Source organism: Zootoca vivipara, chromosome 17 (genome assembly GCF_963506605.1).
Source record: "Zootoca vivipara chromosome 17, rZooViv1.1, whole genome shotgun sequence".
NCBI classification, from domain to species: Eukaryota; Metazoa; Chordata; class Lepidosauria; order Squamata; family Lacertidae; genus Zootoca; species Zootoca vivipara.
The window spans coordinates 20,773,931-20,798,444 of NC_083292.1; the positions used below are offsets into that span (position 1 = coordinate 20,773,931).

The following is a 24,514-nucleotide window of genomic DNA, read 5'->3' on the forward strand; positions in this document are numbered from 1 at the left end:
CAGAAGTGGAGAAGATATTGGCAAGGTAAGGGGGCAAAACCACCCCAGTGGTTGTCTGAGTATGCAAAAATTGCCACAAAATTTCTTCCCCCTGAGCATGTACAGAGTGCCATTCCCCTTCACCACTGACCAACTCCAACCTGTGCCAAACACACCTAGAACTCAGGCAAGAGGCTTCCTTCCAGTGCAGGAGTCATTTCGCTTTGCAAAGAAGTATTCCCTGTACCTGCATTCTGAGGACCGTGTCAGTTCAAAATGAAACAGAGATGTCTTTTGGCAACAGGACTTATGATGCTATTACACTCACACCACTGCCAGTCCCTTATGCCTTGACTGCAGCCACTCATTCCATTCCTTTTCCCAGTCACCCCTATGATCCACCCATTTCCTATTGGCTAATCGGTTGCCTAGGTTCCCAGTTGAGCATCCAGGAGAGAAGGATGGTTTTTCATGGTCTCCGACCACCCGTTCCTTTTCCCTAACCCTCTCAGTTCCTACGCACTGAACCCTTCAGCAGCATCACACTTGCAAAGCGGAGTATTGAGAGAAAGGTAGCAATCTCATCCAGAATAGTATCTCTTGCACTTATTTAGTACTGTATGTGGTGTAGCGGTTAGAGTGCTGGTCCAAGACACGAGAGACCAGGGTTCGAATCCATAGCTCAGTGGTTTAAATGTATGGGGTGGAAGTAGCCCTGGAGAGACTCCTGAGGGCCAGGCAGAGAAAAGTGGGGAGAGCTGCATTTGGCCCCCCCAGGCCTGGGGCTTGCCATTTGTGAACATCAAAACTGGGACCTCGCTGCATCTTCCTGAGGACTAGCACCTTGACTCGAAAAGCAAAACCTTCTAAAATGGCACAAACCACCACAAGGGCTACCATTTTGTTATCCATCCCAGATAAATATCCATCCTGGCTAAATATCTGAAAGAAGCATTTTGTCACAGAAAATCAAAAGCCTCACCCGAAAAGAAAATTCACCCTAGACAACATTTTTTAAATAAATAAATAAAAAAATCAAGATAAATGTGAGCTGTCCCTCAACCCACCACCCACCCACCCCTCCACTCCTGCCAAATCTTTTCACAGCCCCAGTGTTCATTTTTATTATGATTATTCATAAGGTGTTAATTATCTCACTTTCTAATGGATTGGGAGGCAGCCAAGAGTGCAGGAAGATTCGCACTCGCTTTCAGCAGCCACAACACCTTTTTTTTACAGCCACCTTTCTTTTTCTCACTGGGAGAGGGGGAAGTGAGGAAAGTGCACACCTCCGAGCACTCTTCTAGCTTTTCAACTTTTTAATTTTTAAAAATCTAGCATATATCATCAAAAAAAAAAGATGTTCCACAACAGCCCCCCAGACATTTTCCAAATCTGTTGCTTTTGGGTTGCATCCAGTATACCACTAAGTTAAAGTTATATATTCATTTCAAAATGCACAAGCAAGTTACCGGTAACATTTTTGCATGTTCCCCACCCCCACCCCCACCCAAAATATCCTGGGAACCGTAGCTCTGTGAAGGGCAAGCTACTGTTCCCTCAGGTTTCTTTGGAGAGATGTCATGACTGTTCAAATTCCTACTGAGCCATGAAGCTCACTGGGTGATCACTGTCTCTCAGCCTAACCCTACCTCACAGGGTTGTTGTGGGGTTTAAATGAAGAGGGAGAGAACCATTCATGCCACCTTGAGCTAAGGGAGGGAAACAGAGGCACAGTTTAAATTGAAGCCAAAAGCATTCTAAACAGCAGTTTTAGTTGCCTTCCACCCCGTGAACTCGGGGTGACCAGGAACGATACTCTTCAGCCACCAAATAACCTGGGCCGACAGGAATGTATTCAAATCCATCCTGAGTGTTAGGAAGGATGGAGACAGGGTGCAGCTTGCTAAAGAGGACATTCCACAAGTGAGGAGCCCCCACTGAGAAGGCCCTGCCGTGGGTCAGCAGCAAGCAGGCAGCACCAACAGGGCTTCATCTGCCAGTCATAGGGTACAAGATGATTGATATTGAGGAAGGCGCTCTCTGAAGTATAATAGGGCTTAGTTTAAATGTAAGGTGTGGATGTGACAACAGAGGCCTTCCATGCAAGCAGTCGCTCTCAAGGAGGACATGACACAGGGCCTGTGAAGGGTATATATCCAGAAAATAATCCCCAGTGCACTCATACACACACACACACACACACACACACACACACACACACACACACACACACACCGGTACCTCGACATACGAATGCCTCAACTTCCGAAGGTTCCGATTTCCGAACTCCGCTAACCCGGAAGTATTTTCGCCGCATGTGCATTCTGCCCATTCGCAGAAGTTGTGCACACGCAAAGCCGCAAAATCGTGCTTTGCGCATGCGCAAAATAGACGCTTCGACTTCCGGAGGATTTGACTTTCGAAGAGCACCGCGGAACAGATCGCCTTCGTAAGTCGAGGTACCACTGTGTATATATATAGAGAGAGTGTGTGTGTGTTTTCTATTTTACAATTTAAAGTACTCATTTTTACATCCTTAAGATATCAATGACTTCCCTTCTTCTCTTTCCATGGTTCATTTTACATATCATAAGTCCCTGCATATTTTACAGAAACTATACCATTCAGTATTCCAGTATTACATCCATCAAAACTTATTTACACTGTTGAATTTATCTTAAGCGTTTTTAGCTCCAAACAGTTACTTCCCATATATTCAATAAACGTTTTCTCTTCTTCTCTAAACATATGTTCTTCTTGTTCTCTTATTCTACTTGTTAAGTTGACATATTCTGTCAACTTAAATTGCCACTCTTCTTTAGTTGGGACCTCGCTCGTTTTCCATTTTGGGGCTAGCAAAACACAGGCCGCAAGTAGTAGCATACATAAATAACCTTTTTTGACATCTGGGAATTTCAGTCTGAATTATCCCCAATTTTTTGTTGTTGTTGTTGTTGCTGCTGTTGTTTGGAAAGTACTTTTAAACATTTCCCCCCCAATTAATTATGGATCATTTCCCAAAACTCTTTTACCCTTTTCCAAGTCCACCACACATGAAAGAACATTCCCTCAACCTCTTTGCTTTGCCTTGAGATGCACTCTTGAGGTAGAAAGGAGAGGGGGGGAGGAGGACACACAGAGAGCAAACCCTTCTTCTACCTGGCTTCAATGACATGGCAACACAGCACCCTCTTGTGGGATTCCTCCACCACCTGAAGCTCCACCGAGATCTCCCCCTGCACCTCCTCGTTGGGATCCACAGGGCTCAGGTTGATCCAGCTGTCAATTCCTGCATTGGAGGAAGAGAGAGAGAGATTGGGAAACACAGCAGAAGTTTGCAGAAGGACCTTTCCATATGAAAATTGTTGACGGTTTTGGCAGATAGTTTAGGGATTTTTCTGTTAACAACAACAACTGCTTGTTTGTTTGTTGACAACAATGTTTGTTTGTTTGTTTGTTTGCTTGCTTGCTTGCTTGCTTGCCGCCCATCTGACTGGGATGCCCCAGCCCCTCTGGGCAGCTCCCAACAAAAAATAGTAGGAAACACAATACAACATCACACATATAAAAACTTCCCTGAACAGGGCTGCCTTCAGGTGTCTTTTAAAAATCACATCGCTGTTTATCTGTTGTTTACAAAGCTGCAACATTTGGTGCTAGATGCCGATGTCGTTGCTGAGGGTGCCCTGGCCTGGATGAAGCATTCAGACCGTGGTGGTGGGGGTGTCCCACTGATCACACTCTAGGAACTTCCGTTTATAGATTGTCCCAAGCAAAAGCTAGTCTCTCCAGTCAAAAAGCATCACTCCACTTTTAACATTAAGGGGTACTTGGTTGTAGGCAGAACTGCTCTACTGCAGTAACTTCCATTTTTTGGGGGGGGGGCGACACACCTGGGAACAGGAGAACCTCGACTTAATCCCAGCCTGCCCTAATGGAACCTGCTTTTTAACATTGTTGTTTCTAACACTGTTGCACAAAGGATTTTGACAGGTGGGTTGGACAATCCGCTTGCCAATCATCTCACACCATATCTGTAACGGACAGGTGGGCTGTCCCGCCCACCTGTCAAAGTTGGCCTATGGGGGGTTGGGTACAGATAAGGAGCAAAAATGGTTCCCCACCCCTGCACTATTAATTTTTTTATTGTGATTCCGCCCGATCCAGTTCTGACCGCTGCTCCTTTAAGCATCTACACAAGAGGGAGCTGCAACAAAATGTTACGGTGTAGAATGCTGCTGTTCACTGTTCCAGTCACTATGCCCTCCTTCAGTTCATCTCCCCCCTTCCAAATGATCAGCTAGGATTCTGTGCTAGCCACTGAACACATTCACTCCTTTTTTGGGTGTTTTGAGAAAGGGAATTTTATTTATTTATTTGTACTCCCCTGAGCTTGCTGGTGCAGTTTCGCTTACATAAGCACTGACACTCAGCCCCAGAACATTGAAATTATAGGGGACCCCAGAGCTTCTCAAGCAGAGGAGCTTGAGATCCTGAGTCAGGCCTCCTCAAGCTAGCAATTTTGGAATGGGAAGCAGCTGGATGGTAGGTTTCCTGCCCCCGCCCCCCACCCCCGCAGCCATTGGTCACCCTTCCCACTAGGGTGCCCACCGCCGCCACCTACCCCGAGAGTGAGACGAGATGAAGTCTTTGGTGAGGGAGATTTTGCCAATGGCATCATCATGCCTGCAAGGAGACAAAGAACAGAAATGGTACAAGACAGGACTGAAAGAGGAGCACGGGAAGCTGCCTTAGAATCATAGAATCATAGATTTGGAAGAGACCACAAGGGCCATCCAGTCCAACCCCCTGCCAAGCAGGAAACACCATCAAAGCATTCTTGACATATGGCTGTCAAGCCTCTGCTTAAAGACCTCCAAAGAAGGAGACTCCACCACACTCCTTGGCAGCAAATTCCACTGCTGAACAGCTCTTACTGTCAGGAAGTTCTTCCTAATGTTTAGGTGGAAGCTTCTTTCTTGTAGTTTGAATCCATTGCTCCGTGTCCGCTTCTCTGGAGCAGCAGAAAACAACCTTTCACCCTCCTCTATATGACATCCTTTTATATATTTGAACATGGCTATATTAACCTCTTCTCTTACCTCGCAGGGTTGTTGCGGAGTTTGTGCAACCCTGATTTTTAAGCAAATCACTTGCCCTTCCCAGACTAATTTGCAGAGTGGAACGGTTACCCTTCCATCTTTGCACTCCTCTGAAATCTGCAATGCAATATCGGGCAGATAGATATATCCTACGCAGACACTCATATCTAAAAATGGGGGGGGGAGAGGTTTAACATACAAAAATGCCTCTCTCTTTTTTGGTTGTGGGGGGAATACATTCAAAAATAATGTGTTGTATCCACTGTAGTGCTACGTACCTCATCCCACCAGTGGAAAAATTCATGTCTGCAGAATGGAACTTCCCCTTGTATGCCTTCCCCAGATCTGCCCCACAGAGGGAACCCCTAGGAGAGGTGTAAAGGGCCTATGGGGGGCGGGGAGGAAAATGGGGAAAGTTCCATTGTGCAAGGTTAAATCCTAGCGCCGACCAAACAAGTTATCTGGATACTGCCCAATGGGGAGGGGAAATGCAGATTTTTGTCGCGGAAACAAGGCTTTTGAAAAGACGAACTCAAAGCAGGTGTTGGGAGGAAACAGGTGGATTCACCTGTTCCTAGTAACCTTCTCATGCAATACATCTTCTTCTCCAGGAGGCGGCCCACAGGAAAAAGCCAATTCTCTCAAGAGCATCGCAAAGCCCTGTAGAAGCAGATGAAGGCAGAGGGTCTCCACTCCAGAGAAAGCTTTGTATCCCATTGAGCCCATCCAAGAGCGTTTGAAGGATGTCAAGGTAGGCAGCTCCCGGTCTCGCCCCCAGATCCACCACAGCAGGGGTGGGTTAATCAGTCAGTTTGGGGGTTCTGTCCATTTTTCATTTCGCCAACCTTAAATCCAGTTCTTTGCATTTCTGCATCAGTGTGCAATTTAATTTTTTTAAGGTTTCAATGAAAATTCACCAGCACTTTCATGCAAATTTCCCCCATTGTTCTCATTTAGATGTGCTATTTCTCCTTTTTTGCAACCAAACTTCCCATAATATTGTTTAATGGTTCTTGCATTGGTTTCAAAGCAAACAGAAATGGTCAACACCCCACCCCCAATATAATGCATTTCGTATGTTACCCTTCACTCCAGCAAATGTACTTCTGTGTACCGTACACACAACTTGACTGGAGAATAAATCCTTGAGCCAGAACCTGCAGTACTGTCCAGGGTCCTGAACCTTCCCTGTTCCTGATCAACACCAGCTAACATCCTTAGCTTGTGCAGTCTCACCTGAGCCATTGCCTCGCTGGGCTGACGGGAACCTTGGTGGATCAGGAAAGCTACCAGCGGCTACTAGTCATGCTGGCTAGACATAGCCTCCAAGGACTCTATGTAGGCTACACCCAATCCCTAGCCACGCCCCCCATCGGACCAGCATCGCCCTGCCCTTGTGCATTTTTGCCTAGCCAGAAATGTGTCCTCAAACTCTTGACAATGATACTTGCCTGCCTGGGTGGAGGACAGAGAGGGGCAGGTGAGTGTGGCAAGAAAGTAGCCTACTATACAAAGGTAAATTTTGCGGTCCCGCCCACTTTTCGCACTGGCCCCGCCCACCACCAGCATGTGGCCCCAAGAAGGTTTCCCCCAAGTGGAATGTGGCCCTTGCACTAAGTTAATCAGAGTTAAACCATTCCGGTTCTTGGGGGGGGGGTTTCACGTGAGCTACATTTAGCAACCGATTTTATTGTTTGTTTGCTTGTTTATTGTAATTATATCTCACCTTTCTCTCCAAGGAGCTCAGGGTTGGCAGATATGGCTCTCCCCCTCCTGTGAGGTGGGTCAGGCGGAGAGACAACACCCAGCCCAAGGTCACCCAGTGAGCTTCATGGCTTAAGTAAAGATTTGTTTCCCCCCCACAAAAAAAATTCCTAGTCTGACCTAACTACCGCACCACACTGGCTTTCAAATTTGCTACCCAAAATGAGAGCTCTTCAAGTTTTCTGCAGGTTCAGGCTGCAAATATTAACTAAGCAGCACAACTTCCATCTTACACAATAGGATTATCCTCCAAACAACAAGTCCCCCCTTCCCAGAACACGCGTCTGTGTCATCTCCATTGACACAGAAACAGTTATGCTTACAAGATAATGCAAGAAGAGAATAACCTCATGGCCTGGCGGTCAGTCTTGTGTCCTGGGCCTTAAAATCCAGTAAGGTATTGCGCAGGAATGGGAAAAAATTTGAGTCATTTCATGCCATTCAGTTTAAGCTGTTTAGTCGTTTAGTCGTGTCCAACTCTTCGTGACCCCATGGACCAGAGTGCGCCAGGCACTCCTGTCTTCCACTGCCTTCGTCAAACTCATGAACGTAGCTTCGAAAACACTGTCCAACCATCTCATCCTCTGTCATCCCCTTCTCCTTGTGCCCTCAATCTTTCCCAGCATCAGGGTCTTTTCCAGGGAGTCTTCTCTTCTCATGAGGTGGCCAAAGTATTGGAGCGTCAGCTTCAGGATCTGTCCTTCCAGTGAGCACTCCGGGCTGATTTCCTTCAGAATAGATAGGTTTGATCTTCTTGCAGTCCATGGGACTCTCAGGAGTCTCCTCCAGCACCATAATTCAAAAGCATTCAAAAGCATCAATTCTTCGGCGATCAGCCTTCTTCATGGTCCAGCTCTCACTTCCATACATCACTACTGGGTCCTACCTCCTCAAAATACAATGGTCTTCTGCATACACGTCCCATTACAGCCCACCTTCTCTGGTGCCCATTCCCCTACTTACCCAATGGTGTCTTCGTCCAGAACATAGAAGGAGAGGTTGTGGAACCCCATTGGAAGGTGCAGAGTATATTCCTCCCCCCAGAAAGGGTTGAGGTTCTTCCACACTGTGGCAGTTCTGCAGAGAGGAAGCAAAGAAGAGGTCAACACTGGATGCGTGGCAGTCTTTTGAGGTGTCAGAAACTCAGGTGTATATATAGCGTGGGGGACGTTTGTCCCTCCAGAGGTTGCAGAACTCGTAACTCCCATCATCCCAGACCACTGGCCATGTTTGCTGGGGCTGATGGGAGTTGTAGTTCAGCAACATCAGGAGGGCTAAAGTTCGCCCATGCCTGATATTTATATGTATGTACCCACTTTATTTTTGTGGCTGCAGGTTATTTTTAATCTTGTGATCTAATGTTGTAACACACCCTGGGACCTTGGGGTGAAGGGTGAGTGATTATTATTATTTCATTTGTTGCTGTTATTAATTAATCAACCTTCCTCAAGAGAGCCCAGAATGATATACATAAAGCCTATGCGCAAAATGTGTATATAAGATTTATATACTGCCCTTTCACTGTGGAAGGATGTGTGGATCCTGTGGAATTGGCCTCCACAGTCACTTACGGTACAGACTCACTGTTAAAACTGTGTTTATGGGGGACAATCTTACTCGGCTACAAGTGATAGAAGAAGAAGAAGAAGAAGAAGAAGAAGAAGAAGAAGAAGAAGAAGAAGAAGAAGAAGAAGAAGGGGACTGCCATTCACAGGGCAGTTCACAGAATAGGTAAAGGTAAAGGGACCCCTGACCATTAGGTCCAATCGTGGATGACTCTGGGGTTGCGGTGCGCATCTTGCTTTACTGGCTGAGGGAGCCAGCATACAGCTTCCGGGTCATGTGGCCAGCATGACTAAGCTGCTTTCTGGCGAACCAGAGCAGCGCACGGAAATGCTGTTTACCTTCCCGCTGGAGCGGTACCTATTTATCTACTTGCACTATGACGTGCTTTCGAACTGCTAGGTTGGCAGGAGCAGGGACCAAGCAACGGGAGCTCACCCCGTCGCGGGGATTCGAACTGCCGACCTTCTGATCGGCAAGCCCTAGGCTCTGTCGTTTAACCCACAGCGCCACCCGCTGTAAATAAGAAAAACAAAACAGCAAAACAATACCCACCCCCACAGACAGGCGGTAGAATATGAATCAGCCAAAGGCCTGGTTGAAGAGGAAGGTTTTTACCTGGTGATTAGAATTATATAAGGAAAGGTGCCAGGCGAACCTCCCTGGGGAGAGCATTCCACAAACAGGGAGCCACTACAGAGAAGCCCTGTTCTTGTGTTGCTGACATCTGGACCTCACGTGGAGGAGGCGCACAAAGAAGGGCATCAAATGATGATCACAGAGTCTGGGACGGCTTATACAGCAAAAACACAGCAAAACAGCGCTAAAACCATGCGCCAAAGAAGAGCTCTGCTGGATCATGTCAAAGGGGACCCATCGAGTCCAGCATCCTGTTCTCACAGTGGCCAACCAGGTGCTTTAATAGGAAGCCTGCAAATGGCACCTGAGCTCAACAATTCTCTCCTCGCCTATAATTCCTACCAACTGGTATTCAGATGCATACTGCCTCCAACAGTGGGTGGAGAACATAGTCGCAGCGGCTAGTAACCACAGACAGCCTCTTCCTCCACGAAATGGTCCAATCCTCTTCTAAAGGCATCCGAGTTGGAGGCCAATCGCTACACCTTGTGTGGGTACAAGTTCCGTAGTTTAGCTATGCGCTGTGTGGAGCAGGTCTGTCCTGTATCTTTCAACATTTAGGGTGGCCCCAAAGTTCTAGTATTCTAACAGTGGGAGAAAAACCTTCTCCCTATGTCCATTTTATCCACGCCGTGTGTCATTTTATACACCTAATTGTATACAGGAAGCATTGCCAGATCATCTGTTTGTAATTTCCCATGTTTCCCCTCGTTCTTATTCACTTATTTTTAGAGCTAACCAGGGAACACTTTGTTGGAGAGGGAGGTCAAGTCAGGAGTCTGCCCAGAAGGAACATTGGTGCTTCTCAACTTCTATGCAACACATCGTTAACTTATGGAACTCCCTCCCACAGGAGGCAGTGATGACCACCAACTTGGATGACTTTGAAAGAGGACTGGACAAATTTGCAGAGCAGAAGCCCATCAGTGGCTATGAGAAGAGCATGCTGGACTAGCTGGGCCATTGGCCTGATCCAGTAGGCTATTGATTGATTGATTGATTGATTGAATTTATATCCCACCTTTTCTCTAAGGAGCTCTTTTAATCCCCACAACTGCCCTGTGAGGTAGGTTAGGCTGAGAGGCAGTGATTGACTCAAGGTCACACCCAGTGAACTTCATGGCTGAGTGGGGATTCGAACCCTGGTCTCCCAGGTCGTCCTAGTCCAATACTCTAACCACTGCACCACCTTGGTTTTCTCTTATTCTTCTGTTTGTATGTCCTTTTGTCTCTCCCCCCCCCCCAGCACAGCCAGGGACAGCAGCCTCCCGGAGTCACTGCCTCTTCCCAGCCTGGTTAATCGTTCACCATCCTAAGGAACAAATCTTTACAGAGCTATGTTCCTCTGTCTTCAAGCCACTTATAATGTTGTCAGTTTGCTCCTGATCAAATATTTGAGGAGGGATAAGATGAGAAGGGTGTGTCAAGACTGGAGGGATCAGACAGCCTGAGGCTCTCTGAGGCTCTTGCCAGGAAGACAAGCACAGGGTTCCTTAATACCTCTGGCCACCAGGCAATGTCAAATGGCTGACAAGCTGTCAATCATGCTAACATTTCTCCAATGAAAATAGGGACGTCCTAATCCAGGGGTTACCAAACTAAGGCCCGGGGGCCAGATGCTGCCCAATCGCCTTCTAAATCCGGCCCGCGGACGGTCCAGGAATTGGCATGTTTTTACATGAGTAGAATGTGTCCTTTTATTTTCAATGCATCTCTGGGTTATTTGTGGGCCCTGCCTGGTGTTTTTACATGAGTAGAATGTGTCCTTTATTTAAAATGAATCTCTGGGTTATTTGTGGGGCATAGGAATTTGTTCATTTTTTTCCCTTCAAAATATAGTCCGGCTTCCCACAAGGCCTGAGGGACCGTGGACTGGCCCCCTGCTGAAAAAGTTTGCTGACCCCTGTGGACCTAATCCATAATGATAATTTTACTAGTTATACCCCACACATCTTACTGGGTTGCCCCAGCCACTCTGGGCAGCTTACAAAATATATAAAAACATAATGAAACATATTTTTTATAATAAAAAAACCTTCCCTATCCAGGGCTGCCTTCAGACGGCTCGGTGAGTCGGATAACTCCATACCCTCCAACATTTCTCCAATGAAAATAGGGACGTCCTAAGGAAAAGCAGGACATTCCGGGATCAAGTCAGAAATGGGGAGGCTTCTTTAAATCTGGGGTGTCCCTGGAAAACAGGGACACTTGGAGGGTCTGCTAACCTCCCTGCCCACGAACCAGGAGGAAGCCTTGCTAAATGGCCAACATCATCTAAACTCACTGCAAACAGAGCTAACAAAATCTAGATGGGCCATCAGCCTGATACAGCAGGCTCATTTTAGGTGGGATAACAAGGGTTTTTTTTCAGCTGGAACTCAGTTCCAGCACCTCTCAGGTGGGTGCCATTGACATTAAAAGTGAACAAGGAGATTGCCAGCCTTTCTTTTTCTAGAAAAATAGTACTGGGGATAACCCTTGCTTTGATGCAATGTTATCTAGTCTCCCTGCAGACAACGTTATCTAGTCTCCCTTGAAGTGCTACCTGCTCCCCTAGCTATGTGCAGGTCCAAAGAGGCCTTAAAATAACATAAGCAATAAGCCCAACTGAGATTCCTGGCCTCCTGCTCTCAAACCAGAAGGGCCAACACTAAGCTGCGGAAAACCTCGTGGCGGATTAACATTCCTTGTGGATTTTAGCGCTCACCTTTTAACGGCACATCTGAATCTTTCTGTTGGCAACCAGGCACCAGATCTGGCTGAATTGCCCAGGACAGCCCCTTGTTTTTGTTAATCCCCATGGAAAGGAGTTTAATTTTCGGCTCAGGGTTTAAGTGGGATGTGTCTTCGACAAAGCCTGGATAAATCTTAGAACAAGAAGAGTCCTAAGAACATCTGAACCAAAATTTCCTATAGTGCAGTCCTCTAATAAAACCAACAATGACCAGCCAGATATTTCTGGGAAGCCTGCTATTTGTGCCCAGCGTGTGGCATGTAAGAGCTATACTGCCTTCGAACATGGAGGTACTATTTTGCTGCCGTGAATAACCCCAATCCTCTTCCACGAATATTTCTGATCCTGAGGCTTGAGATACTGAGTTCAATGATTCAGAAAAGGGCAACCCAAATTGTCAAGGGGATGGAGGGAACAACTCTCCTATGAGGAAAGCTGGCAGTGTTTATGGACGTTTTGGGGGAAATCTCTAAATCTGGGAAATCTTTAAAACTGGAGAGATGTGGGCGTTCCAGTCCTCTCGGCCTCTGCTTACCTTGCCACGACCTCGTTGTCAACCTTGATGATGCAATAAGGGTCACTGGTGCCAGACCTTTGGGAGAGAGCAAAGCAGAAACATGGATGAGAATTAAACTCCCCCCACACCAATGCAAATAATAAATAATAATAATAATAATAAATTGCTGGTTGGGGGCATCACTGGTTTCGAAAATGCCCCAATAGCCATGGGTGGCAGTAGTACTGGTGCCCACTTAAAATCCTGATGGGATTTACCTACAGAGGAGAGCAGGAATTTGAGGGAGGGGGTCTTTTTTAGCCTAAGGGTCGCATTCCATTCTGGGCAACCTTCGGGTGGGAAAACAATCCGGGAGCCCCAGTCCCTATGAGAAGAAGTCCCAGCAAAAGAAGAATGGCTACAAAAACTTGTGGGATATGCAGAAATGGTGAAACTTACTGGAAAAATAAGAAATCAAGGTAACAAAGTTTTTTTTATAAAAGAGTGGAAACGGTTTATTGAATATTTACAAGCAAACTGTAAACAGGTAAGAACATTGGCAGGATTATTGTAATAGCCTGCAGTTTTATAAGAGTATATATTTAAAGGAGACGAACAAAGAAGCAAATTAAGTGAATTTGGATACGCAGAAAATATTACAAAATAAATTTAAGGAACCGTAGAAAGAGGGGGAAGGGAGGCAAGTTTTGAAATGTTAAAGTGATTGTAAATTGATTGAAATGTATGAAACTGAAAAGCATATATAAAATATTTTAAAAGCATCTCTGTGGAAGCCAGCAGCTGTGTGAGGGTTCCTGGTTTGCGGCCCCTCAAAATTGTGTACCCGTTGGCCCTGCCCCTCCACACTATGCCCCTAAGCTGGTGGGCAGAGAGATCGAAGGGACAGATGGATTCAAGAGCATAAGCAGAGCTCTGCTGGATCAGGCCAATGGCCCATCTAGTCCAGCATCCTGTTCTCACAGTGGCCAAGCAGATGCTCAAGTAGCAGCTGAGCACAAGGCCACACTCCCCTCCTGCGGTTTCCAACAGCTGCTATTCAGAAGCATCACTGCTTCCAGCAGGCCGTGCAGGCAGAACAACAGCCACCATGGCTAGCGGCCGTTTATTTATTTAAAAAGTCTTTCTAAACCACTTCATAAGTTTGAAAACCCCTCTAAGCAGCATGTGCTCTGTACAATGCAAAGAACCAATATCCGTTAACGCGCAAATACAGCCGTAGAGTCAATAAAAGAGCATAAAAGCAAATAAAAAGAATGAATTCAGAGGATTTGCGCATATAAATCAGAGCCTAATCTTATGGGTCATGAAAAGTCCAAGCCAAATAGATAAGTGTCTGACGCAACTGCTGGTTGCTACCGGTACTTGACACAGGGCAGAGGGAAGGCGATTCCACAGGATCGAGCAACCCGGAAGACCCACTCATTTTGGACCCGGGATGTTGAAAATAAAACTGCCAGTATCATAATGTCTTTATACAGATCTGCAGTGCAGCCACATTTGGAATACTGTGTGTACAGCTCTAGTTATCTCCCGCTGCATCTGGTACGCAGGCTGAGACCCTACCTGCCGCAGACTGTCTCGCCAGAGTGGTGCATGCTCTAGTTATCTCCCGCTTGGATTACTGCAACGCGCTCTACGTGGGGCTACCTTTGAAGGCGAACCGGAAACTACATCTAATCTAGAACACGGCAGCTAAATTGGTGACTGGCAGTGGCTGCCGAGACCATATAACACCGGTCTTGAAAGACCTACATTGGCTCCCAGTACGTTTCCAAGCACAATTCAAAGTATTGGGGCTGACATTTAAAGCCCTAAATGGCCTCAGTATACCTGAAGGAGCGTCTCCACCCCCATCGTTTGGCCCAGACACTGAGGTCCAGCGCCGAGGGCCTTCTGGCGGTTCCCTCACTGCGAGAAATGAGGTTACAGGGAACCAGATAAGAGGGTCTTCTCGGTGGCGGCACCCGCCCTGTGGAATGCCCCCCCCCATCAGATGTCAAGGAAATAAACAACTATCTGGCTTTTAGAAGACATCTGAAGGCAGCCCTGTTTCGGGAAGTTTTTAATGTTTGGTGTTTTATCGTGTTCTTAATATTCTGTTGGGAGCCGCCCAGAGTGGCTGGGGAGACCTGGCCATATGGGCAGGGTATAAGCACGCAAATATAAGCCGCACCTTTAAAATTGGAGTGAAAAAAAGAAAAAATACCTGAATAAAACCCACTCCCTTCCTCGCTGCTCCAGGCTGCATACCTGGGGGGGGAGAGCTGTGCGTTCCTGGAGGCCTTTCCCCTTCCTCACTCTCTCCCTTCTAGGCCTTGGGGGAGAGGACAGGGGATTACGCATGGGGCCGGCGCTGCTTTGCCGCTCTCCTTGTGCTGTTTGCCCCACGCTCCTGGCTGCATACCATAAGGTCGCGAATATAAGCCACACTTTAATTTTTCATGGTCGGAATTTTTTTTGGAGGGGGGAAGTGAGGCTTATATTCAGGCCAATACGATATTACAGTTCTGGTCGCCTCGCCTCAAAACGGAGTTGGAAAAGGTTTGGAAAAGGGCAACCAAAGCAATCGAGGGATGGAAAGACTCCTGAATGAGAAAAGGTGCAGCATTTGGGGGACTTTTTAAGGTGAGCAAGAAGTGACATGGCAGAGGCTTATAAAATTAAGTGCTGCATGGGGGTGGGGAATAGATGAGAGAAAACCATTTCTCCCTCCCTCATAACACTAGAACTCGTGGACGTCCAATTAAGCTGAATGTTGGAAGATTCGGGACACATAAAAGGAAGTCTTTCTCCGTAGTTAAACTATGGAACTGGCTCCCACAAGTGGCAATGATGCCCACCAACCTAGGTAAAGGTAAAGGGACCCCTGATCATCAGGTCCAGTCGTGACCGACTCTGGGGTTGCGCGCTCATCTCGCATTATTGGCCGAGGGAGCCGGCGTATAGCTTCCAGGTCATGTGGCCAGCATGACAAAGCCACTTCTGGCGAACCAGAGCAGCACACGGAAACGCCGTTTACCTTCCCGCTGTAGCGGTTCCTATTTATCTACTTGCATTTTGACGTTCTTTCGAACTGCTACCGGTAGGTTGGCAGGAGCTGGGACCGAGCAACAGGAGCTCACCCCGTCACAGGGATTCGAACCACTGACCTTCTGATCAGCAAGCCCTAGGCTCAGTGGTTTAACCCACAGCGCCACCTGGGTCCTATACCCACCAACCTAGACAGCATTAAAAGAGGATTAGACAAATGCCTCTCGGCTATCAATGGCTACTACTCATGACGCCTGTGCTCTGCCTCCACAGTTGGATACAGTTACTATGCTTCTAAAGACCAGTTGCTGGAAAGCACAGGAGGAGAGAGGGCTCCTGTGTTTGAATCCTGCTTACGGGCTTTCCACAGGCAATTGGTTGGCCACTGTGAGAACAGGATGCTGGACTAGATGGGCCATTGGCCTGATCCAGCAGCCTCTTCTGATGTTCTTATGCTGGACCTGAAGCTGCAGCTTTAAATGCTTAATTCTGCCATTCATCTCTGGTGTTTTCTCATCTCTGGAGGTTTCCATTCCTGCAGTTTTTCTTTCTTTGTTTTTAAATTCAGCGCAAGTCACCCAGAAGCTAAGGAGCTACAAATCGGAGAAATGCAAAATGCCCCTCTCTTCCCAGCCTTGCTGCCGCATGCATGGCTGAGTTCTCATCGGCTGCCATCGCAGCGCAACATATCATTATGGCCAACCTCTCCGCCCCCTCTATTATTTATAGATTAATATCAGCCTGGATTGTAACTTGATAACTAATAATAGTAACTTAATTCAGCCTCCTGAACTCTAAGGGGTTAGGCAAGATCGCGGCTCTAAAAGAGGATTGTAGCTTAGAAAATAATAATAATAATAATAATAATAATAATAATAATAATAATAATAATAATATCCAACTAAGGCCTACTCAGAGTAGACCCACTGGAAACAATGGACTGAAGTGAGCTGAGTTCATTACCCTCTGAATAAGATGAATGTTGGATATACAACCCAATCATACTGCGAATACATATTTGCATTTTCTGGTTGCAGTCCTCGCAACATCCCAGTCATGTTAGCGGGTGTCATTATTTCCCCATATTGAAAGGAGGAGGGGGCTGGGCTGAGGTTGAGAGGGACATTTTGCCCCAGGATCCCAGCAGGCTTGTGGTAGTTGCAATATTTGAACCAGGGACTCCCTGCCTTGGCAATGCTGTTTCTTTGCCACTACAAAAGAACATCTCGAGTGTTTGGCTGTTCTAGGGCAGTGGTTCCCAACAGGTGGTCCGGGGACCCCCAGGGGTCCGTGAGCTATGCCAGAGGGGTCCGCAAGATGCTATTAGAATAAAAAATATATTAAATATATTTTGTATGATAACAGATTTTTTGTTTTGGCCGCTTCCTGCAAGAGCAGAGTCTAGCGCAAAACTAGAATTAGATAGAGGCAGTAGTTCTGCTGTATGCCGTTAGGTGGCGCTTTACAAACACTACTGTTTTGCAAAGAGGCAGCGCGCGCATTCTACTAACGCTCACCTCCCCAAGATGCTTTGCGCGCGTTGGCTTCATTTGTGCGCTACTGCGCAGGTACCCTGTCTTCTCCATTCCCCTCCCTCCTCCCTGGCGCGCGCTGCCTCTTTGCAAAACAGTAGTGTTTGTAAACAAAGCGTTGTTTTTCGCGGAAGCTACAGTTCGCGTAGTTAAAAATGGACCATTGGTTAAAAAGTGGTTCGTTAAAACGACAAAGGCCTACAGATGAAGAGGAAGATAATGCATTTGATGTTCAAGCAAGTAAGTCAGTGACTCTCGAACCGATCTTGTCAGTGTCCATTGAACCTAAATCGTAACTGTAAAAAACGTATAAATATAAAATATAAAAAGACTCTTAATTTGGCTCTCACTTTTTAATTTTAGGATTAGGAATTAATGGGGGTCCTTGTCACAATAGCGGCTCGATGAGGGGTCCTCGAGAAAATTTTGTTGGGAACCCCTGTTCTAGGGAGCTGGTGCCATTTCAATGGTTGGTCCTTTAAAGCAGCAGTGGGAAACCCAATTTCCCCCCTCTCTTGTTGAGAGTTGATTTCCTCAGTGGTATTCTGTTAGGGGAATGCAGACCCACAGCGAATGGGACAGTGGCCAGAAGTGGGCAGAGCCAAAAGTGGACTACTACCACTTTCTTTCTTTCTTTCTTTCTTTCTTTCTTTCTTTCTTTCTTTCTTTCTTTCTTTCTTTCTTTCTTTCTTTCTCACTCACTCTCACCTGACACATTCTGTCTCTCTGACACCCCCCTTCCCTCTCTCCCCCTCTCTGTGACACCCCTTTCATCCTGTTCTTCTCTTTCTCTCTCTCCCTATCCCAAGAGGAGCCAACTCTTAGGAGCCAAGGTTGCCAGATTTACGTATAAGCTAAACAAGCTATAGCTTAGGTCCCCACTCTCTTACGCCCCCCCCCAAAATTAAAGGGAAATAAAAACTGGATGTACATTTCCAAAATATAAGATAAAAAACAAATAAAACAAAACCTACATACAGCAACCGTGTTTTGTGTTGTGTAGGCTCCTATGATGTAAGTCATGGGCCCTGCCTGCTAGCCTGCTCCCTAAAATATCGCTGGTTTGCTCGTTTCTATATACTGTATAGTGTGCCTACATTCTGCATGGACCGGACATATAAAGGGCACCATTACCTTCAGTAGCTTAGGGCCTCATCAAACCTAAATCTGGCCCTGGATCCCTTTGCCCACCCCCCCACCCCCGGTAAAATATTTGAAGGGGCTGCCCCCACCCCAAAGTGGATAGGCATTGCCATTCAAATGGTGTGTACACGCTGTCATGTGATCAATTATGCAGGGCGGTGCTTACCTGGGACCATATTTTATTCCAGTTGGCAACCCTGCCTCACTCCCACTCTTTCTGACACCCCTTTTCTCTCTCTCTTCCCCTTTGCCTCCGACACACCCTTCTTTCTCCACCTCACCTTCTGTCCAGTAAAAGCCCTGCTGAATCAGGCCAAAGCGGGGGGGGGGGGTGCCTCCATCTAATTCAGCATCCTGTTCTCACAGTGGCCAAGCAGACCCGCCCACCCCTCCCACCCCGGGAAGCCCACAAGCAACAGCCACTATCCCTGTTGGCAGCTCCCAGCAACTCCTTTACAGAGGCTTCCTGCAGGTTACCAGAGGCCTGAGCCAGCTAGTCGCACAGGCAGGGGCCTTTTGAAATTCACCGGAGGGCCGCATGTTGCCGATCTCTGCTTTGAAGAGGAATCCTTTGTTTCCTCCTCCCCTGAAATCTTGTTAGCTAGACTCTTGAAGCAAGCAACTCAAGGAGATGTCACTACATCCATGGAAACAGCAAAATGCCACAAGCCCGACTCACAGCAGTTTTCTACTTAGCTAGCTGGCTTGGCGGGAGAACGCAAGAGTGTGTGTCTCTGTGTGTTTGTCTCTGTGTGTGACGGCACACAAGCCCTGTTCCCCCCCCCCCCCGCCAACCCAAGATCTGGGTTCAGATCCTGTCCTTAAAAACAGAACTACTTTGAAAAACAACTCAAATGCTGAGACTGATATACAGTAGTCACATTCGGAACACACATTTAAAGCATGTGGCTTTCCCTCCAAAGTCCTGGGAACTGTAGTTTAGTTGTATTATTTTAGTTTAAAACAACACATCATTAAAAGCAGTCATGTGGTGTATTTTAGTTTGATGTTTTGTTTATTGTATTTGCAAATCTTATTCATTTTAAAAAAAGATTTTTATATACACCATTTTCGACTATGGTAAAACCCCTAAGGGTTTTATGAGAAGTATTAAAATTATCAATAAAAAAAACCCCAGTTAAAAACATTTAAAGAGAATGAAAAGGAACAGTCGACATGTTGACATCTGTATGTCTGGACAGGCTTTGCCTAAACGGAAAGGTTTTAAGCGGGCTCTGAAAAAGGGTGCACCAAAGACACCTGCTTGATGTCAAGAGGCAGGGAGTTCCAAAGTATAGCTGCTGCCACACTCAGAGATCAATCGAGTGGCATCTGGAATGTGGCATCTGGAACTGTGCCAGTTTTGCAGGTGCAAACTGTCGAGTGGATGCATAGATATGGGGTAAGGTGCTCCCCCAAGTTTGCTGGTCCCAATCCATTTACTGCCCCCCTTCCGCTGGCGCAACAATTCCCAGTGTCCATAACAAACCGCAAACGGCTTATACATAAAGCCAAACCATAGTTTCACACAAATGAGCAAACACTCCTCCTGGTTCCCTGTTTGCTATTGTACCCGAAGCTAAGCCATGGTGTGCCTTAGAGTTACATCAAAACCCACATTCGTGCCCTGAAAGATGGGTTCGAGATGCATTTGATAAAGAGATTTTTTATCTTTATTAATAGCTGCTGAGAAACCTCTTGCTTTGCAAGCAGAAAGTCCCAGGTTCTGTCCTTGGCGTCTCCAGCTACAAGTCCTGCCTGAAACCCTGGAAAGCAGCTGCCAGTCAGTGCAGACAACGCTGAGCTAGCTGGACCAACAGTCCAATTCAGTATAAAACAGCTCCCTATGGTCCTATATCACAGAGGCAAGAAAGAAGGCTAAGCCTGCAACTCTGTACGCACTTACGCACTAACTTGGGAATAAGTCCCACTGATGTCCATGGGGCTTACTTCTTACCGTAGTAGACACATAACATGCCTCTTGACAGGGATAGCCTAACTACTGTTGTCTATGCTCTGGTACCTTCAAGCTTAGATTACTGCAATGTAGGGCTGCCTCTGAAGATGGTTCAGAAACTTCAGCTAGTGCAGAATTCAGCGGCCATGTTGCTCACCGGAGCAAGACGGTTTGAGCATGTTACACCGATCCTGGTCCGACTACACTGGCTACCAATTAGTTTCCGGGCCCAATTCAAAGTGCTGGTTTTGACCTATAAAGCCTTAAACAGCTCAGGACCGCAATACCTCAAGGACCACATCTTTCCATATGAACCCCTACATGGACCCTGAGATCATCTTCCAAGGCCCTCCTTCGTGTGCCTCCTCCTCGAGAGGTCTGAAGGGTTGCAACACGAGAACGGGGCCTTCTCTGCAGTGGCTCCCCGTCTGTGGAATGCTCTCCCCAGGGAAGTTTGCCTGGTGCCTTCATTACACACCTTTATGTTGTGATCTTTTTTTTGAACCGCCCTGAGACCTCCGGGTATAGGGCAGTATATAAAGTCAAATAATAATAATAATAATAATAATAATAATAATAATAATATGATGATGATGATGATGATGTTTACTCAAGCACTGGTCTCCATGTGTTCAACGGGGCATGGTAAACAGACACAGGATTGACCCTTCGGTAATGACCCTTTGGTGGCAACAGGGAACCTGCCAAGCAGTGTTTGAATCTGTGCTGAAGCTGGCACAGAAGCATGGACTTGTAGAGTGTTGGAAGGGACCCCCAAGGGTCATCTAGTCCAACCCCCTCCAATGCAGGATTGGTGGGCAGCTGCCAAAGCTGCTCCGCTTCACACCCTTAAAAGTACAGAATTGAGGAAAGGTTGTGGCTCAGAGGTAGGGCAAACTGTTTTGCATGCAAGAACATCCCAGGTTCAATCCCCGGCATGTCCAGCTTGAGCTGGGAGAGGCTCCCTGTGTGAAATGCTGAAGAGCTGCTGCCAGTCAGTGTAGACAATATTGAGCTAGATGGACCCATGATCTAATTGGACTTCATATCAGGTGGCCGTAGTGACAGCTGCCAATCTGGGATGGCTTCCAAAGGGGATTAGACAAATTCATAAGGTCTATCAGTTGCCTTGTATGACATCCGACTTTTGGTCCATCTAGTCCAGAATTGTCAGCACTGACTGGCAGTAGCTTTCCAGGGTTTCAGATAAGGAGTCTGTCCCAGCCTTACCTGTAGACACCAGGGTAGGCTGTGGCTGTTCCCTGGAGACATAGGAACACAGAAAGCTGCCTTATGCTGAGGAAGACCTCTGGTCCATCTAGCTCAGCATTACCTACACTGACTGGCAGCAGCACTCCAGAGTTTCAGGCAGGAACTCTCTCCCAGCCCTACCTGGGAGATTGGGGATTGAACCTGGGACCTTCTGCATGCAAAGCAGATACTCTAACCACTCAGGTATGCCACCTTCCCTGTCACAGGAGGCTTTCTTATACTGATCCAAATCTCTGGTCCATCTAGTTCAATGCTGTCTGCACTGACTGGAAGCATCTCTCCCGATTTCTGAACAGGGTTTTCTCTCAGTGCTACCCAGAGGTGCCAGGAATTGAACTCAGGACGTTCAGCATGCAAGGCAGATGCCTCCGAATGACAACCCTTCCTCTTGCCATATTGCAGTCCTTAACTAGTGTTGCTTTTACTATTCTTGCTCCAGTAACTTTTCTTAAAGCTTAAAAACATCGTAAGCAAGGGGGGGGAAAGCTTCCCATATTCCCCCATCTATCTTCTAATGGTAGAGTTGACTGCCATTTCGTTTGAATGTGGTTTGTTTTGGGGGTGGGGGTGGAAACTATCTACTTTAATAATAAACTAAATCCCTCCAATTATGCGTTAATGTTATTGTTATTTCTGCACTTTTGGAAATGTATTAACTTATTTTGCAAGAATTATATCCCATTTGAGAGTAATGAAGCAGTTTAGGGGAAGAAAAAAACAGTATGACCATACAGTATGACTGTACAGAACAATCGCAAATTTGCAGAGGAAAATATCCTTTTGAATTATATACCCAAGACATGGAATCTAAGAAAGGGACAATTTGAATGGACTCTTACTATGGCAAAAGACTGTATTGATGAACTGGAAAAATAAAAATCCATCTTCAATGGATTGAAGATAAGTACAAACTCTCTACACATAAACAAGTTGTGTACAAACGTAGACTTGCCATGGACAAATTTAACAATATTTGGAATTCATTTTTATAAATACCGTATTAGATTAAGGTCTGATTAACTACAATAACAAGTTTCCCCCCTTTTTGGTAATGTACACAATATCTTTTTTTCTGTTTTGTTTGGGTACTATTTCTTGTTTTTCCTTTTTTGTGTCTTACTCTGTGCCCTTGTAAGTTTGTACTTTTTATCTCTCAATAAAGAATATGAAAAAAATTATCGGCATTAAAAAAACAGTTTAAAACAACTATTTTAAACATTCTTTTTTAAAAAAATAAATAAATTAAAATCACACCCAAACTCAGAGCAACCTCCTTAATATATACCTTATATACAGAATCAAACCCATTGGTCCATCTAAGTCAGTACTACATTGACTGGCAGCCGTTTCAGGCAGGGGACACTCCCAGCTGTTTCGTGGAGATGCCACTGGGACCTTCTGCAAGCCAAGCAGGTTCCACCCCTGAGCTAATAATGCGCTTCCCTTAAGGCATAGGAATGCAGGCAGAAAGCTGCCTTTTACTGAATGAGACCCTTGATCCATCTAGCTCAACACTGCCTACACTGACTGGCAGTGACTCTCCACAGTTTCAGGCAGAGGGACTCCCTCCCAGCCCTAGCCTGGAGATGGCTTGAATTGAACTTGGTGCCTTCTGCACGCAGAGCAGCAGCCGCTCTGTCAATATCAGCATGATGGAAGAAAGCCACCGACAGGACAGCTCAGCTGCTTAGTGCTGATGATGCCAAAGTTGCAGGTTCGATCCCCGTCAGGGGTACCTGTATTATATTCTTGCATTTAAGGGGGTTGACATGAGGACCCTTCCAACTCTACGAGTCTATGACGTTCCTCGGTTTGCTGAGGGACAGGAGGCTGGAGAGGGTCCGGGTTCGCATCTCGCCTGCTGGATCCCCCGGAAGCCCTCCGCTCCCTCCCCTCGAGGAGCTGCAGGAGAGAGACCTTCGCTGTGACCCAGCAGCGGGGCTCGGCTTACGCTCCCGAGCGGTCGCCACCTGCCTCCCCGCGCCCACGCAGTGAGCGAGAGCAGAAGGAACTTCCCACCCCACCCCCACTGCCACCACCTACTCAGCCTTCTGGAGTCGTGGGGATCGGGGACCACAAACTGGGGGGACGCGGCGTGGGGGGGAGTGGGCGATGGCCAGGAGGAAGCGGTTCACTGAAGTGAGCTTGCCAACACCTCCACCCCGCCCGAAAAATAAACTGGAGTTTGCCCCGGCAGTGCTGCCGTCGGGGGGGCAAGACAGCCGTGGCCCTCCAAGACAACCAGTGCCCTCCAACAACAGCCGGTCATGGAATCATAGAAGGGATCCCCAAGGGTCCTCTAGTCCAACCCCCTGCAGAGCAGGTCCAGAAGAGGCGCTTGCTAGCCCTGCCGCCCTCTAGGACCGTCGCGGTTGGGTGGGGAGGGAGAAGAGCCAGGCGACGGCAAAAAACCCCACTGTGGGGGGGGGAAACAAAAAGAGGCGTCGTCTAGTCGGGTCCGCGCAGTCCACGGCGCAGCGGAAACGGACCTCGGCTTCGGACGGCAGGCGGGGGCCGTCCGGAGGGATTTAGCGGGGAGAGGAGGGGGTCTCCACGGCGCGGACTCACTCACACGTCCTTGGCCGGCAAGTCCCTTCCTTCCACCACGCGGAAGTGCAGCGACGTGTTCTTGGCCATGCCGAGGCCGGCGGAGGCGCGCTGGCGGCGGCCGCTGCAGCAGCGCTCACTGACGGTCCGCGGGCTGCATGGAGCGCCGATCCTCGACGGCCGTCCAGCCGCAGCAGCCGCGCCGCGCCTGTCTTTGATCCCTCCCGGATTGCAAGGCGAAGAGGCTTTTCCCAGTCGGCAGAAAAGCCTCCTCCTCCTCCTCCTCCTCCTCCTACAGAAGCCAACCAGCCAGGCAAGACGGGAGAGAGAGGCAGGCAGGCTGGGGAACCGGTCCGGCCAGGTGGCGATCTCCTTCTCCGCGGAGTTCAGCAGGCGAGAGCGCCCGCCTGTCGAGCTGGCTGCCTTCGCTCCCCTTGTTAAATGCCAGGCGCTCCTCGGCTGCCTCGGCTGCGGCTACAGGTGGCCGGGCGGAAGAGTGTGAAGCTGGCGCGCCTCCTAGAGGCCGAAAAGGGAAGCGGCGGAGCTCCGTTCCGTTGGTTGTTGGGGGTGGGGGCGTTTGTTCCTTTGCTACGGTAATAATAATAATAATAATAATAATAATAATAATAATAATAATAATAATAATAATAATAATAATAATAATAATAATAATAATAATAATAATAATAATAATAATAATAATAATAGTCAGCAACGTTTTCCGGAGTGTTA

General features: G+C 47.3%; 1 protein-coding gene across 3 annotated transcripts in view; it reads right to left on the reverse strand.

Annotated features, from left to right (window-relative positions):
• The window catches only part of RASAL1 (RAS protein activator like 1), a 62,491-nt gene extending 38,283 nt beyond the window's left edge, over positions 1 to 24,208 (reverse strand). For 2 of the 3 annotated variants that reach the window (XM_060269281.1, XM_060269280.1), the window contains exons 1-3: positions 7,812 to 8,399; positions 4,607 to 4,668; positions 3,142 to 3,271 (exon numbers count right to left, since the gene is read on the reverse strand). In XM_060269281.1, coding sequence (XP_060125264.1) covers positions 3,142 to 3,271; positions 4,607 to 4,668; positions 7,812 to 8,059 — 440 coding nt within the window. In that variant the 5' untranslated portion in view covers positions 8,060 to 8,399. Of the gene's footprint in view, positions 1 to 3,141; positions 3,272 to 4,606; positions 4,669 to 7,811; positions 8,400 to 12,319; positions 12,377 to 23,807 lie in introns of those variants that run through there. The other variant, XM_060269282.1, reaches the window with a different exon arrangement.
• Between the last annotated feature and the right edge of the window lie 306 nt (positions 24,209 to 24,514).